This window comes from Caenorhabditis elegans, chromosome X (genome assembly GCF_000002985.6).
Source record: "Caenorhabditis elegans chromosome X".
In the NCBI taxonomy this organism is placed as follows: Eukaryota; Metazoa; Nematoda; class Chromadorea; order Rhabditida; family Rhabditidae; genus Caenorhabditis; species Caenorhabditis elegans.
The window spans coordinates 12,623,701-12,637,355 of NC_003284.9; the positions used below are offsets into that span (position 1 = coordinate 12,623,701).

The 13,655-nt window shown below is 38.3% G+C and overlaps 1 protein-coding gene, 3 non-coding genes and 1 pseudogene across 5 annotated transcripts; 1 reads left to right on the forward strand and 4 right to left on the reverse strand.

Annotated features, from left to right (window-relative positions):
- Positions 1-954: 954 nt before the first annotated feature.
- Positions 955-5,410, reverse strand: ivns-1 (BTB domain-containing protein). The gene is made up of 11 exons (NM_077708.9): positions 5,251-5,410; positions 4,952-5,089; positions 4,623-4,788; positions 4,378-4,573; positions 3,926-4,050; positions 3,752-3,879; positions 3,414-3,557; positions 3,002-3,329; positions 1,972-2,887; positions 1,708-1,808; positions 955-1,659 (listed from the first exon to the last, which is right to left on the reverse strand). The coding sequence occupies exons 1-11, from the start codon at positions 5,341-5,343 to the stop codon at positions 1,541-1,543; spliced, it is 2,454 nt and encodes an 817-aa protein (NP_510109.1). The 5' UTR covers positions 5,344-5,410; the 3' UTR covers positions 955-1,540.
- A 315-nt stretch (positions 5,411-5,725) lies between these two features.
- R09A8.6 lies at positions 5,726-5,869 on the reverse strand. The gene has a single exon (NR_072285.1). It is a non-coding gene; the product is annotated as an Unclassified non-coding RNA R09A8.6 (non-coding RNA).
- Positions 5,870-8,208: 2,339 nt separating this feature from the next.
- Positions 8,209-8,425, forward strand: R09A8.7. Its single transcript, NR_072286.1, has one exon. It is a non-coding gene; the product is annotated as an Unclassified non-coding RNA R09A8.7 (non-coding RNA).
- R09A8.8 lies at positions 8,278-8,392 on the reverse strand. Its single transcript, NR_072287.1, has one exon. It is a non-coding gene; the product is annotated as an Unclassified non-coding RNA R09A8.8 (non-coding RNA).
- A 4,027-nt stretch (positions 8,426-12,452) lies between the features above and the next one.
- col-182 lies at positions 12,453-13,356 on the reverse strand (annotated as a pseudogene). Its single transcript has 2 exons — positions 13,201-13,356; positions 12,453-13,150 (listed from the first exon to the last, which is right to left on the reverse strand). Coding segments are annotated over exons 1-2 (854 nt in total).
- Between the last annotated feature and the right edge of the window lie 299 nt (positions 13,357-13,655).

Here is a 13,655-nt window from a genome sequence, read left to right on the forward strand (position 1 = left end):
CAACTTTCTTTGAAATTCGTAATTCAACCTCCGTTATTGTTTTTTCGAACAAGCGGTTTCGCTCCCGGAAGTATTTTTACCGTTTGCCCATTTACTTCTTTTATCTGAATCACTGGCTCGTCGCTTCTCCCATTGTCGCTCGCGATGAAATCTTGTTTTTATTTGCGAGCAGTGTTAGGGGTTTTTTATTTGACAAGACAATTTAAACACTTGTTGCTTTGAAATAACAAAGCGATAACGTTTCATCATCGACTAGAAATTGTGATTAAATGTCTAGAAATCCACTTCGGCAATGAACAGCAACTTCTCAACTTCTCACCTTTTGTGATTGGCATTGCTTTGGTTGGTTGAAAAGTTGCGGCTATTCGCCGAGCAAAATTTCCAGATTTAAAGGTTTTATGACAAATTGCTAGGGCAGTAAGTGAAATAAATGTGTACTTTTTCAGTACTACTGTTTTACTAGATCATAATTGAAACACTTCAGAAACTAATTTGTTATAAATACTGAAATTCTGATGTTGATTTGAGTACTGATAATCATCTGTCTTTTACATACTCAGTTCAGTGTTCAACCTGGGTCTCGTTTATTGTGGGCCATTTTTTATTATTTAGAATGGTTTTCATAATTCCGTTAATTAAAGCTAAGTGTTACTGCAAAAGCGGTCCGTTGTTTGTTTATAAATTTATTTTAGCTTTTCTCTGTACAAAAAAAATCAAACGCAAATAATTCAAAATCATTTACGTAATTTCCGAAAATTGCTCCCAAAGTAGATTTTGGAATTTTTAAAATAATTTTGAGGGTGTTTTGGAAATGTACAAATTTTGAAATAATACGGCAAACTCAATTTAAAAAACTTTAAACGAATTTCACCCAACTCGATCAAAAACTGATTTTTCCAGGTTCACAAAACAAGCTAAAATTGATTACTTTTTCAAACAAAAATGTGCAAAAATCCAATGAAAAAAAGTTTATTTTTCGTTTTTGGGCCTCTTCTCACGTTTGACAAAACGGGCTAGAAAAACAGAAACAATTGCGTAGGAATCGAATCAGTGAAGAAAAAGGATGGGGGTGATGGGATCATCTACAATACCAGTAATCTACGTGAATCTTTGTATTGCCAAACCATAAGTATTTTAAACTTGGAGAAGAAACAGTAGGAAGAAAAAGAGAAATGTATGAGAGACGAAGGATATCAAAATTTACAATCAGAAATGAACAAAGTGAAACAAAAACAAACCAATATGGATGAAAGGAACTGTGAAAATTTGAAAACGATTTCCAGAATTTTTGAAAGTGTGTAGTTCCAGGGAAGAAATGCCCAGGTAACTTTTAAATCACAAAAAGAAAATAATATATGTTTTTACAACGAAAAGTGTACCAATTGATATTTTCAGACGAGAAATGTCAATTATCTAGAGATGAATAAAAAATTAGAAAAAGGGCAGATACCAGACAAAAAGGAAAATACCAAGAAAAGCAAGCAAGTGAACATGTAAAGGAAGAAGTGTACAAATAAGAAATCTCCAACAATTTCAAGTTTTAAGGAGAAGAGGGTGCGGTGGAAGTAGCTTCATCGTCCATGAGGCTTGAGTCTTCTTCCTCGTGCTCTTCGAGAATCTGCTGTGGACAGTGCTGCCAGTTACGCCAGCCGATTTGTTCTGAAATGTTAAATATTACTTTTCAAAAAATCAGACGAAGTAACTAACCATTCTCCAAAAGCTCGATTGTGTCAAGGAACTTGACGCCGTTGAAACCTCCAATGCAGAAGATCACGTTTCCGGCGGTGACAACGGCATGGGTGTTGGCTCTGAAAATTTGGAAATGTTTTAATATTTTATGAAATTGGTGAGACTCTACTATCTAATTTTATAAAGCTATGCGCAAAATTATATACTAGCATATTTTTTAAAAAGCAACACCAAAGCAACACCAAAGCAAAACCAAAGACTTGTTCAAAAATATATTCTCACCTTGGAGTAGTCAAAGTTGGACCAACACGCCATTGAGACGAAGGACTGTCTAGAATCTCCACAGTATCCAATGACTGAGTTCCATCGTGCCCTCCAATCACGTATAAAGTGTCACGAACCACAGCCACAGCACCTCCGCGTCTTGCCTGACGAAGCTTCGGAAGTTGACGCCATGCATTGGTTTTTGGATCGAATGCTTCAACAGAGTCCATGCATGTCCAGCGATCGCAACCACCGGCAGCCACAACAAGCCCTTTCCAAGTGCAGACTCCGGCTTGATATCTTGGATGTTCCATTGACGCCATCGGCTCCCATTCAGCTTCTTCAGTACCCAGCTTTGTAGTGTCTAGGCGCTCACAATCTTTCAGAACTTTCTGATCAAATGATCCTCCAATGCAGTAGACGTAGTTGTCAATAGTGGCACATCCATTATGACATCTAGCAGTTGCCAGGTTTGGAAGTGGAGCCCATACATCAGCCTTTGGATCGTAAATCTCACAACTCTTGAGGTCATTGTTTCCATTACTACCCGCAACAGCGAAGACTTTTCCGCCATGAATGGTACAGTCAAATCGACCTCTTTCTGCCTTCATTTTGGCAACATTTCTCCACTTGCCATTGACAACGTCATATTCTTCAACGCTTCTCAAGCATTCTCCACGATCATAGCCTCCGCACACGAAAATCTTTCCATTCAAAAATGAGGCTCCAATGGAGCAACGTGGAGCACTCATGCACTCCAGTGGTTTTTGCTGCTTTCCGGTGCACGAAATCAAGCGAGAAAGAAGAGCAGCTTTTTGAGAATCAACCGGACATGGCTCGCGTTTGGTGCGCAAAAGTTCCTCGTTGTCCGTAAGCTGAAGGCTAAGCACGCAGAGGCGACGATACAGAACGACAAGAGCAACCCAGTATTGTGCTGAAAAATAGGAAGAGTAAACGAAAACATTTTGTATTTTTAAATATATTATTATGGTTACAATTGTTGTAGGCCAAGTGATTTTGAGATAGTAAATTGCTTTTATCCACTTACGGGCTGTCTGATGAGTGGAAATTAGTCGTGCCTCGATTGTATCTTGCGGGTCCGAGTCATCAGTTCCAGCTGATTCGAGACTTTCGTTCGACGCGTTCATGTTTGGAAGACGAGACGCATTGAGTCGTACTGGAACAGCTCCATTCACTCTGTGCTGAACAACTGAGTTGATGATAGGCTCCTGAGCAGTCATAGCTTTCGCCACGTCTTTTCTATCTTTTCCAGATTTTTTGTAGTCTTGAATGATATCGCAACTGCCGACTGACGAACGCTCATCCATTTCAATGCAATCTGCCAAGTGGTTCTCCTCCATGTACAAGATGTGCGTCTAAAAATGGTTTAATTGATCACAGATGATACATACAAGGTTATCACAGATATCGGGAGAATTTTAGTTTGATACGAAACAAACCTTGCATGTGAGAAGGTCGATCGAGTGCTCCGCACGGTCATGTGGCATGTTTTGGAAGTAAAACAAAGCCATCTCTGCCAATCCTCCATTGTTATTAGCGTTGTTCGTCACTTTTCCATCTTCAGCAGGCACAATAATTCTGACCTAAAATGAAAGAAATTTTTTTTTCTTCCAATATCGGGACAGGAAAACCAGAATCATCTACAACGAAACTAGTCAATTTTTCGTTGACAAGTCGAACTCTCACTTGATCTCTAATGTGATCTATCAGATCATCATTTTCTAATTATATCCATTGATAATATCTACCAAAACTTATCATTCAAAAAAAAACTCACCTGAATGACGGGAAGCTGTGTGAATTCCTTGCTGTCATTTACAATCGAATCAAAGTTGTCGACTATGAACTGATCTACTTTGCCCATGAGGAATGTGTCGTTGTGGAAGTTCGCCTGTCGACGAATTCCTGAGAATAGAAGTTATAAAACCGTAAAGCACCCGCATGAATGTACCAATGCAATTGGAAAGCTGCAGATTTTCGGCAAGGTATGCCGCACACGCACGAATAACTGGAATCATTTGGAGAGCGTAGGCGGTTTTGTACAGCTCCGCCACTTTACGCGAACTGATTTCCAAACTGAAAAGTTGGGGATTAGATAAATGTAAACATCACGCTCCTTTGGTACAGATATTTTGTTCTTATTAATTGATTTCAAATGTTTTAAATCTAAATTGTTTATTTTCCGTCGTCTAAAATTAGGCATTTTTGATAGGTCGTTTCTCAACAATGATTTTGATTTTTCTCATTATTTCATTTGATAACACTCATGTATTTAACTGCCGGCCAGTCTTATCAAATTTGTCTCTCTCTCTCTCGCTTATTATGTCGTCAGAAAGCATGTTCATGTGAAGATTGCGTGTCGCATGAAAATTGGGCGAAGATTAATTAACTGATATGACTTACTTAGCGGTGTAGGCAAAGTTGACAAGCGCCTCGAAACATTCAAAGTCGGTTTGCGAGAATTCGTAAAAAGTTGTCGATGATTTTTGTGGTTTTTGGGCCGACACAGGTGCTCCATTCTCGTGAGCAACTTCTCCATTTCCATTGGTAATTCCGTTGGTGTGGCCGTTGGTAGGGCTGGAGGAAGTTGGCGATTTTTCTGCAATTAAAACTAATAAAAAATGTTAACTATTAAAACAAAAATATACCGTCTTGACTGCTTTCATTCTCCTCGTTGAACATGTCCAATAGCGCCGGTGAGACCGCAGCGAGTACAACCTTGTGAACGAAAATCTCGCGTTCCTTGACAAAAAGCACGGCATCACAGAGCTCGCGGTTTCTTCTGAACGTATTGAGTCTATCCAACAGGTCGTTCTAAAAAAAAAATTTTCTGTGCAATTGAAAAGATGTTTGAAATTTGAAACTATACAGATACACATTCTGCAGCGACACGTATGTGCAAAACCCCAACTGTTCGGGACATCAAGAGGACACTTGTACTTTTTGATGAGTAAAAAAAGAAGAAAAAATCTCTTACCTTGATGCTCGGATCGCGGAGCATAAGAGTGTAGGCTTCCTTCTCATCGAGAGCCTCTTGTCCCCAATTGTCCGTCTCGTCGGCACGCATCGAAACAGCCGAACGATTACGTTTCGGGATGAGCGTGAGCACGTTGGTCTGCGAAAAATAGAATGCTTGAGTTTGTTACAAGAAGTTTTGTGAGATGTGAAGGTAAAATAACATTATGCCCGTGAGTCGGCGTGACTCCAATGTATAACTTCATTTCCTTTGGATTTATTGACCCGTGTAGAAAAAGCCAATAACCATAGTAGCCTCACCTTATTCAAAACCGGCTTATCCATGGCGAAAGCCACGATTTCCGGAACTTTCGGACGCTCCTCGGTAAGGTCGATGTTCAGTTCGAGGGGCATTGTTGATTAATAGATGAGTGAGTTGGTTGATGGCAGTTGGTTTTAAGCGACCAAAGAAGAGCCGAGGCTGAAAAAAGTTAATATAATTATAGCGTTGTAATTGAATAAAAAGCTTGTTGAGAGATCAAGGAGAAGGATGTAGTTACTTTTTAAACTGGCGATATCTATGAATTCTTTTCAGTTACATCAAATATTTTAACTATAAAAAACAAAAGAACAACAATAGCAAAACAAGAGAGTGTAGAAGGATGACTACAGAGAAGTGAACAAAAAAAATTTAGCGCTTTTCTCCTTCTTCTTCTTCTTCCTTCAATTGCTTTACTCACTCACTACAAACTCACGTGGCGCCTTTGGTCAGAGACGTCTAGTACTCCACAAATTTTGCTCTCACTGTGTGTGTGGCCCCCGGCTCTACGCGCACGCGCGCACGTTAGCCACTATCCCTTCGAGGGTCCACTGAAATGGGAAGAAGGGACACGAGTCCACAGCCTCTAGTGTTGCGCAGTGCCTCTTTTTTCGCTGGGTGCTATGGCGGAACAAGGGTGGCTTGAAACACACTCACACACAAACACACCCTCACTTGTGTTTTTCGTTTTCTCTGGTTTCGTTTCCACCACTTTTCATCTGTCAACCATTTGTTTTATTTATGCTGGAGCATTGATTGCGAGGCAGACAAAAATTGGAGGGTTCCTCCCACACATTCAAAAAAACAAAACAAAAGGATTCGGATTTTGATTGACTGCAGCTATTTTTATAGCTGAATGGATAAAGTGCAATAGTGCAGGGTACTCGAACATGTTTGCAATTCGCAAAAGAGATGTAAAAACACTAACATGCTCAAGTTAGAACATAATACAAACTCTGAAATGAAGCTAATTCTTAATATTTATTTGTTAGTGAGTCATATATGTACATGTTTCTTGACTACGAGAATAAGTTGTATTTTGTTTTAACTAGAAATTGGAACGACTGTAATGAAATGAACAAAAACGCAAGTTACCGCATGATTATTGAAAGGAAACCTAAGGAAACGAAAACTCTTGAAAAAATAAAACAAAATATATGGGAGAACTTTTTGGCTCCCATCCAAGACACCAAACATTTGCCGAACGAGGAGGAGCATTCGAGAATATGAGACCGAACATGTGACGGTTTTTTCGAAAAATGTTTGCGAAATGAGCCGAGTGTCGCCATCATCCAACTAAATGTTGACCAGTTGGATAGGAGAGCAAGAATGAACGAGAGGAAATAGAGAAGAAGCGGACGAAAATATATGTGAACGGCGATGTGTTGTCATTCGAGCACAACTGAAGAGGGGGACATGGTGAGGGAACGGATAAGGTGTTTTGGTTTATTCTTTTTTATTATTTAAATTTGTTTTGTTTTGTTTTGGTATAAGAGGTACATTCTTGGCAAATCCAAAGTCGAGAATTAAATTTAGATTTTAAACAAATTAAAATTTCGCAAATTGCAATGTTTATTATTTTCAAAATTAAGCTAGTGATAAGTAAAACTGATATTTTTAACAGAAAAGAGGCTTTGTAAGGAAGAAGGAAAAAGTTACGTATTTGTACAGACAAAAACTGGAGCGAAGGGCACAGTAATGGGCGGAGCGTATTGGACTTTTGGTTGCAAAGCGTCCCCCTCCGGCTGACATACACGCACGCAATCAGACATACACACACAGACAAAAAAAGAGTGCTTGCGAGACAGAAAGGCATGTTGCGAAGGGCGGAGTGGAAGAAGGGCTGATAAGAAGGCGAAAACCTTCGGGGGTTACCCTTTTCATCTTCAGACTCGTGTCGTCTTTCCCAAATCAATGTTGAACAAGGAACGTTGAAAGCGAAAATTTAAAGATCATCTTCGGAATGAAGAAAAATAGGGGCCTCTACATTGATAACGACCCTTTGATGAATGAATTTCAAAAAGGTACAAAAATAGAGAAATGTACAAAAGTGGAACGATATTTTTTTATGATTATATTTTCTCATAGTGTTTTCATTCGGTTTGCAGCAAATTAAGAGAACAAACACAATGTGGAGACTTGGGAATATTTTCAGCGTTTCTAGGACATTTGCTGTTTGAACGTTTATGTGTATGAATTGTTGTTGAATCAAGAAAAAAAAACACAGGAGTTTGAGGAGAAGCTGGATGAACAAAAATAATATCAAAAAAGAGAAAAAAACATGAATTTTGATTCTCAACAAGTTTGTTTAAGATGAGTACTAGATTGCTGTGCCGAAACCATACAGTTCAACATATTAATTCGTAAAACGTTTAAAATCGAATTATAACTCCTGAATTCTCACAGACAAAAACTATTGCAACCATCCGGAAGTAGACCGATGTTCTCTGAAACGCCATTTGTCAAAAAAAATATCCATCATGTTGCAATGGACTCGATCTCGCCACATGGCGTCTCCTCTCAATGATAAGCTTTCTATATCTGACTTTCAGCTCGACGGAACAAAGAACAAAAGGAGACCATAGACCCACAATACGACGACTGAGTTAATGTCACAACAAAAAGATTAGTGTACTGGTTGAGAGATTATTAAATTGCAAAATGAAGATGCAGTGTTCCACGTCCGATTGCAAATTAAATTTGGTTGGGTTAGAAAAACGAAGAAAAAGAAATAAAAAGAAAGGGAGAGAATTCAATTCAATTTTTTTCGTTCAACAAGAAAAAAAACAGCAAAACAAAATTATTGGCTACTCAAGAGAAATATATAATTTCACCACATCTACATTCAACTCATCGAGTGATGAGGGGTTCAAATAACCGATGCTTCTTTCTTCTTTATTTCCTTTCATTTTTTCTCCATTTCAACTCTCATAGCAATTGTCACGTTTGCTCCCCGGTGGTTGAAGGGGGACCAAGGTGCAAAGCGTCAGAGAGTATGAAATTGGGTCCTGGATAGACAATATCTGTGTGATGAAACAGGGGGAGGAGGAGTCAGAAACTACGGATTTCAAAAACCGAACCGCGCACGTGTGCAAATAAATAGTTCAAAGTGTTGCGTGGCAAATGGTTTGGTCAGTGCAAATATGAACAGCTCAATCTTAGATCCTATAGAGGACACAATTGCAAAACTTTAAACCAAAGGTGATGCAAAAATAAAATGGGAAGATATCTGATTTAGGAATAGCAATTTCTGAATGAATTTGGTTGAACGACGCGGGAACTGTTGCGTGTTGAATATACAATAAATGTATTTTCAATGGTTCTATTTTTAAAAAAAATCGAGGGAGCTTAAACATTTAACCTTACACTTTTTTTACTAGTTAGCAACACAGTCAAGTAAGTTTAGTAAAATGGAAAGGTAACACATAGCAGTCTAATTTGTAAAAGCTATTCTGACCACCACAAATCATTGATTCAGAACAGTTAACATCATTATTTAGCAATCCCTCCTTTATCTTCTTTTTATAGCCAACAAGTTGGTTGTTTGAATTGAAGGAACATGCGAATGATAATTGATAATCACAAAGATCAGACTAGATGAGACCAGGAATCAGGCAAAAAAAAACACTTAATTCGACATGACAGGAAGAAGACAATTCTCTACTCTGGTAATGTAATCAGGTAGTCATTGTTGTAGTTGGTTCGAAGTTTTATAAAAGAAATGAACAAAACTGCTGATGGTCAGGTATGTATAAACTGGAGGGTTTTAGTGTAATGTCTATGCAACATTGCAAACTGAATGTAAAGCGAAAAAAAGGGGATGTCTAAAAAAGCGAAATAGATTGCAAAAGTGAAAGGGGCGGGTCGTGTGGAAATGAGATTTCCGGTGCTGCATCGGTGCAACAACATGCATAAAATGCACATTGAAGCACAAAAAGGAAGGCTTTAATAAAAGATAGAAGACTTGGTGGTTTTTTGATTTTCTTTGAGAAATAAGAGGAAGCCCAGGGAAACTTGAACCAACTAGCGTGCTTTTCTGAATAGTTAAGAAGGAAGCTTTTGGAATGCGAGAGTGGAGGAAAAAAACGATTTCTGATTTTGCTCTTTGTCGAGACTAGGGAAAACCTCTGAACTACACTAATAATCTATTCTGAAAAATACATTTCCGGGTTGGGAAAACTGATAGAATTCAGCAAAAATAGAATGCTGACACTAGGAGTTTTGCAGGTGAAATTGCAAGCAACTATACTCTCATTAAAATTTTGCATTCCACAGTTGGAAATCTGATGAAATATTTTAACATAAAAATTGGAATCCGGGATTTTTTCTTTGTGATATTTTGGTTTTAAAAAATAGCAAGTATTTCAAAAAGATTTTTTCAGAAAAATTCAATTATTGGATTTTTAATCTACTTATTCCGGAATAATTGCAATTGTTTACAAATCATACATCACAAATTTTTATGTTCACATTAAGCAAATCATACTCTTTCTTTTTAATCCATGTTTGCGAGTTGGCTGTGATTAGAGATTTAGGAATTATTTCTGAACAATATTTACTACAAGGATTGCAAATATTTATCTACCCAACATTCAAATTTTGGAAAAAAAAACATTATACGCTTTTTTTTTGAAATAACTTTTGTTCAATGTATCGTTTTAAAGGAATTAAAATTTGCTCTAAGAAAATAAATCCAAGAAGAGTTTCATACAAGCTTGAGAACAAAGTTTGCGTGCGAATTCCTAATGGACGTGCTCATAAGATCAAAGCGACCGAATTCTTTCAATTCTATCCTTGAACAGCTTATAATAAGTACTTATCGTTCTTAAAGTATTTTTTGATCTCCGGCTCAGGTCGCCCCCGTGAATGAGATACATCGCATGCTACCATTGATAAATGTTACAAGCTGTGAGAAGATAGAAATGTGTGAGGGTCAAGCGGTCACTCGCTGGTTGTATAGTTGCGTTGGTGAAAAAGTCATCAAAAATCGTAATTTGAAGCTAAAAATAAATACAATCAAACTTCAAAGTGCTGAACTCCCAGCACAATTGACATTTTCTAAATATACGATGACTGATCATTCAGATAGAAAGCAAAGTCCTTATTGATAACGAAAAAGTACGGTTCACGTGAGCGGCGATTAGATGATAGCATTTTTTCCGAGAAAAGTTACAGAAAAACTGGGAAAAGGAAGAGCAGCAAATCGCTTTTTTTGTTTCGAATTGCAAAAAAAAATGTAGACAGACTGTTTCTTCGATTAGACACATATGCTAACAGTAAGAATTTTTGTTTGGTGGGTGACAAACCTCGTCAAAAATGTAGATCGAAAATCAGTGGGTGTCACCGTGTCACTGTGTCCAAACCTCAAACTTGTTGTAGATCGTCACTTCCGTTGAATGACGTTTTCTGAAACAAAAGAGAACGCGTTTCTAGGAAATTGTCATGTTTTGAAAAAAAAAGTGCATTGAAAGGCGTGTAGTCAAGGTGATAATGGGAAAATGTATCCACAAAACAAAAAATTTACATCCAAGAAACCTTGGGACATATGTAGCACATTTCTAAATGAGTGATGTTATATTGAGAGCGACAAAAAGATACAAAAACTGAATACATTGAAATTTCTGCATTCAGAGTGATGATATAAACTCCTAAAAAATCAGGCGGCGTTTATTTATTATTATTGGCATGAGGTAAACAGCACATGCCAATTGGATTTTTAAGTTTAACAAAAACAGTTCTGAAATTGTCACAAGGTTGAACAAACAGTTTAATTTTCAGAAATCGGAATTTTTGTTTTCTGAAATTAGATTTGAACAAGCACAATGTTATGAAAAAGAGAGTTCACGGCAAAATTCTAGTCAGCAAAACCACGTGGAACAAAAAATTTCCACGTACCGTTAACCGATTCATGCCAACTCTTAATTACTTTTATAAGTCAATGTTATTGTGAGAATTGTTCCCAAAAACACGTGAAATTGAGACAAAAATCAGCGAAAATAAGGCATGTCCTACAGAAACAAATAATATTTGCTCAAGGGCTCTGATCCTTGACTACCTCTCACTGTTTCTCAAAGAGCATGCTTCAAAACACATAACAAAAAAGCACTGACAAAAAAAGGAAGGAAAATAGCAACCAAATAAGAACAACTATCTGCGGAAGAACAGACGAACGTTTTTTGAATCAAGCGCAATATTGCATTAGAGCAGACTTGCATCTATCTACACTCTCTGTCTAAACGCGTCAACAACTCTGTGTCGGTGCGCATAGGGTACAGATAACATGTATTCGAGAGACGCATGGAGAGAGACAAAAAAATACAAGCGAACTGAACATACACAACTGTTATAGATTGGGTAAAGGGGAAATGGACCTAGAATGGTGAAGGATGTGTTGTTTTCAAAAAAAAAAATGCCACTTAATAATTTTCCAATCAGGTGTGCAGGGTATGACTCATATGAAAGGCGGGTTACAATCAAAAATTTTTACTCATAATTTGCATGGTTAGAAAAAAAAATTATTTTAATATATTTATGTTTTTCCGTAACTTAATTTTTGGTTTTGTTCCACAACTCATAATGGTTTGTTTCAATGGAAAATCAATTCCGAAACTATATAGACTACCGTTTACCGACAACGCTAGCTGAAATTTAAGACAACCTATATACTAACTTCCTGACTTGGCATTGAAATGTAAGACCAATAGAAGAAACAAGGCAGTTTGGATCATCTGCTGTCAATCTGAATTTATTCATAAAGTTATACAGTGCACTGACAATATGTGCACCAGAGGTGTGCGGTAAATCTCAAAATTAGTAGAGAATTCTGAATAAAAATTTGGTGTGTGAATAAGTTCAGTGTAGAGTGTCTGCTCAAGCATAAAAATAACTCAATTTTGTGCCATTTTACTAAATTTCTGGGGACAAAATCAATAGTTTTGGTCAAAATTGTAGTGTCAAATTTTTGATGTGTGCGGCAAATTTCGAAATTTGTCGAGCTCGGCAAATTCGGCAAACGGCAAATTAGGCAAACTTGCTGCACACCCCTGATGTGCACCATATGCTCTGGCGAGTTTATTTTCTGTTTTTTTTTAAATTTTTTCCGTACTGGAAACTCTGGTAAATTTTGGGACAATCATTTTACACAGGAATGAATGTATATGTATATTTATTGAAGATAATATAATCTGTATAAAACTCTGAACATTTAATGCTTTCTCTGCTTTCTGGTTGGACACTTGCAGTATCCGGCATCCTCTCCTGGCTGTCCTGCCTCTCCATAGTTTCCGAATCCACCATCGTAACCTGGAGCTCCATCCTTTCCAGCTGGTCCTTGCTCTCCTTCTGGCCCTGGCTCTCCTGGGCTTCCTGGTGGCCCACTGTTTCCAGAGAATCCCTTTGGTCCAACGAGTCCTGGAAGTCCTGGTGGTCCAGATGGTCCCTTCTCTCCACGAACTCCCTCTCTTCCTGGAGCTCCCTTCTCGCCTTCCTTTCCTGCCTCTCCCATCATTCCCATATCTCCTGGAGCTCCCTGGGCTCCTGGTGATCCTTCGCGTCCGATCTCTCCTTGATCTCCCTGGTTTCCTGGAAGTCCTTGTGGTCCTGGCTGTCCTGGATATCCCTGGATATAGTTGTTCCCGGTGGTCCTGGTGGGCAGACGCGGCATCCGTCCTTTGACTTTTCAGCTTCTGGGGCGATTCCGGCTAATCCCTGTTCTCCCTGCTCTCCTGGTGTTCCTGGAAGCCCGTCAAGTCCATCGGATCCTGGTCGTCCCTTTGGTCCAGTTGGGCACAAATTTTGTTGGTCGCAGTTGCATTGCTCATTTCCAGCCTGTCTCTTTACTTGGTGTCTCTTAAGTCCTGGAATCTCTCCGCGAAGGTGAACCATGTCTCCCCAGACTTCAGCCTGAGAATTCATTCATGATAAAAACAAAAAAAACTTGAGAGAAATTATACCTGGAGAGTATTGAACTCTTCCATGCTGAATGCAAGGCTGGTTCTGATATTCTCAATTCTCGAAAAGAAAACTGGAAGATAAAACAAAGTGGCGGTAATACTAATGGTACAGATGGTGATTGCACCATAAGCTGCAATACGAGCCGAGTCACTCATTGTTAAAGCAGTGAATGTTAGAATCTCAAGTGGTTGGCGGCGCTTTTATACGGTTTGATAGAGGAAACAGCAAAAAACTTGGCCCGTTAGGTGTCGCTTACACTTCGTGGGCGGGTTCAACCGACCGCATCTGGCGTCTCGCCAAAGTTGTTCGGCGCTTGAAAGATGTGATTAAAAGTTGAATTGTCATAATATCCCGGTGAAAGCGAAATAGAAAGTTTTGCAATTCTGTTAAAAGAATGTTTTTTGACCACTAACAATTTAAAAATAATTTATTTTTAGAAACAATCACAGTGATC

Bases quoted from the DNA above. Each gene is read 5' to 3' on its own strand.
- ivns-1 (NM_077708.9), bottom strand. From the start codon at position 5,343: ATGCCCCTCGAACTGAACATCGACCTTACCGAGGAGCGTCCGAAAGTT. The intron at 3,880-3,925 runs GTACATTCATGC...TTCTATTCTCAG, and splicing joins GCAGCTTTCCAATTGCATTG to GAATTCGTCGACAGGCGAAC. The intron at 2,888-3,001 runs GTAAGTGGATAA...CCTATTTTTCAG, and splicing joins TTCCACTCATCAGACAGCCC to CACAATACTGGGTTGCTCTT.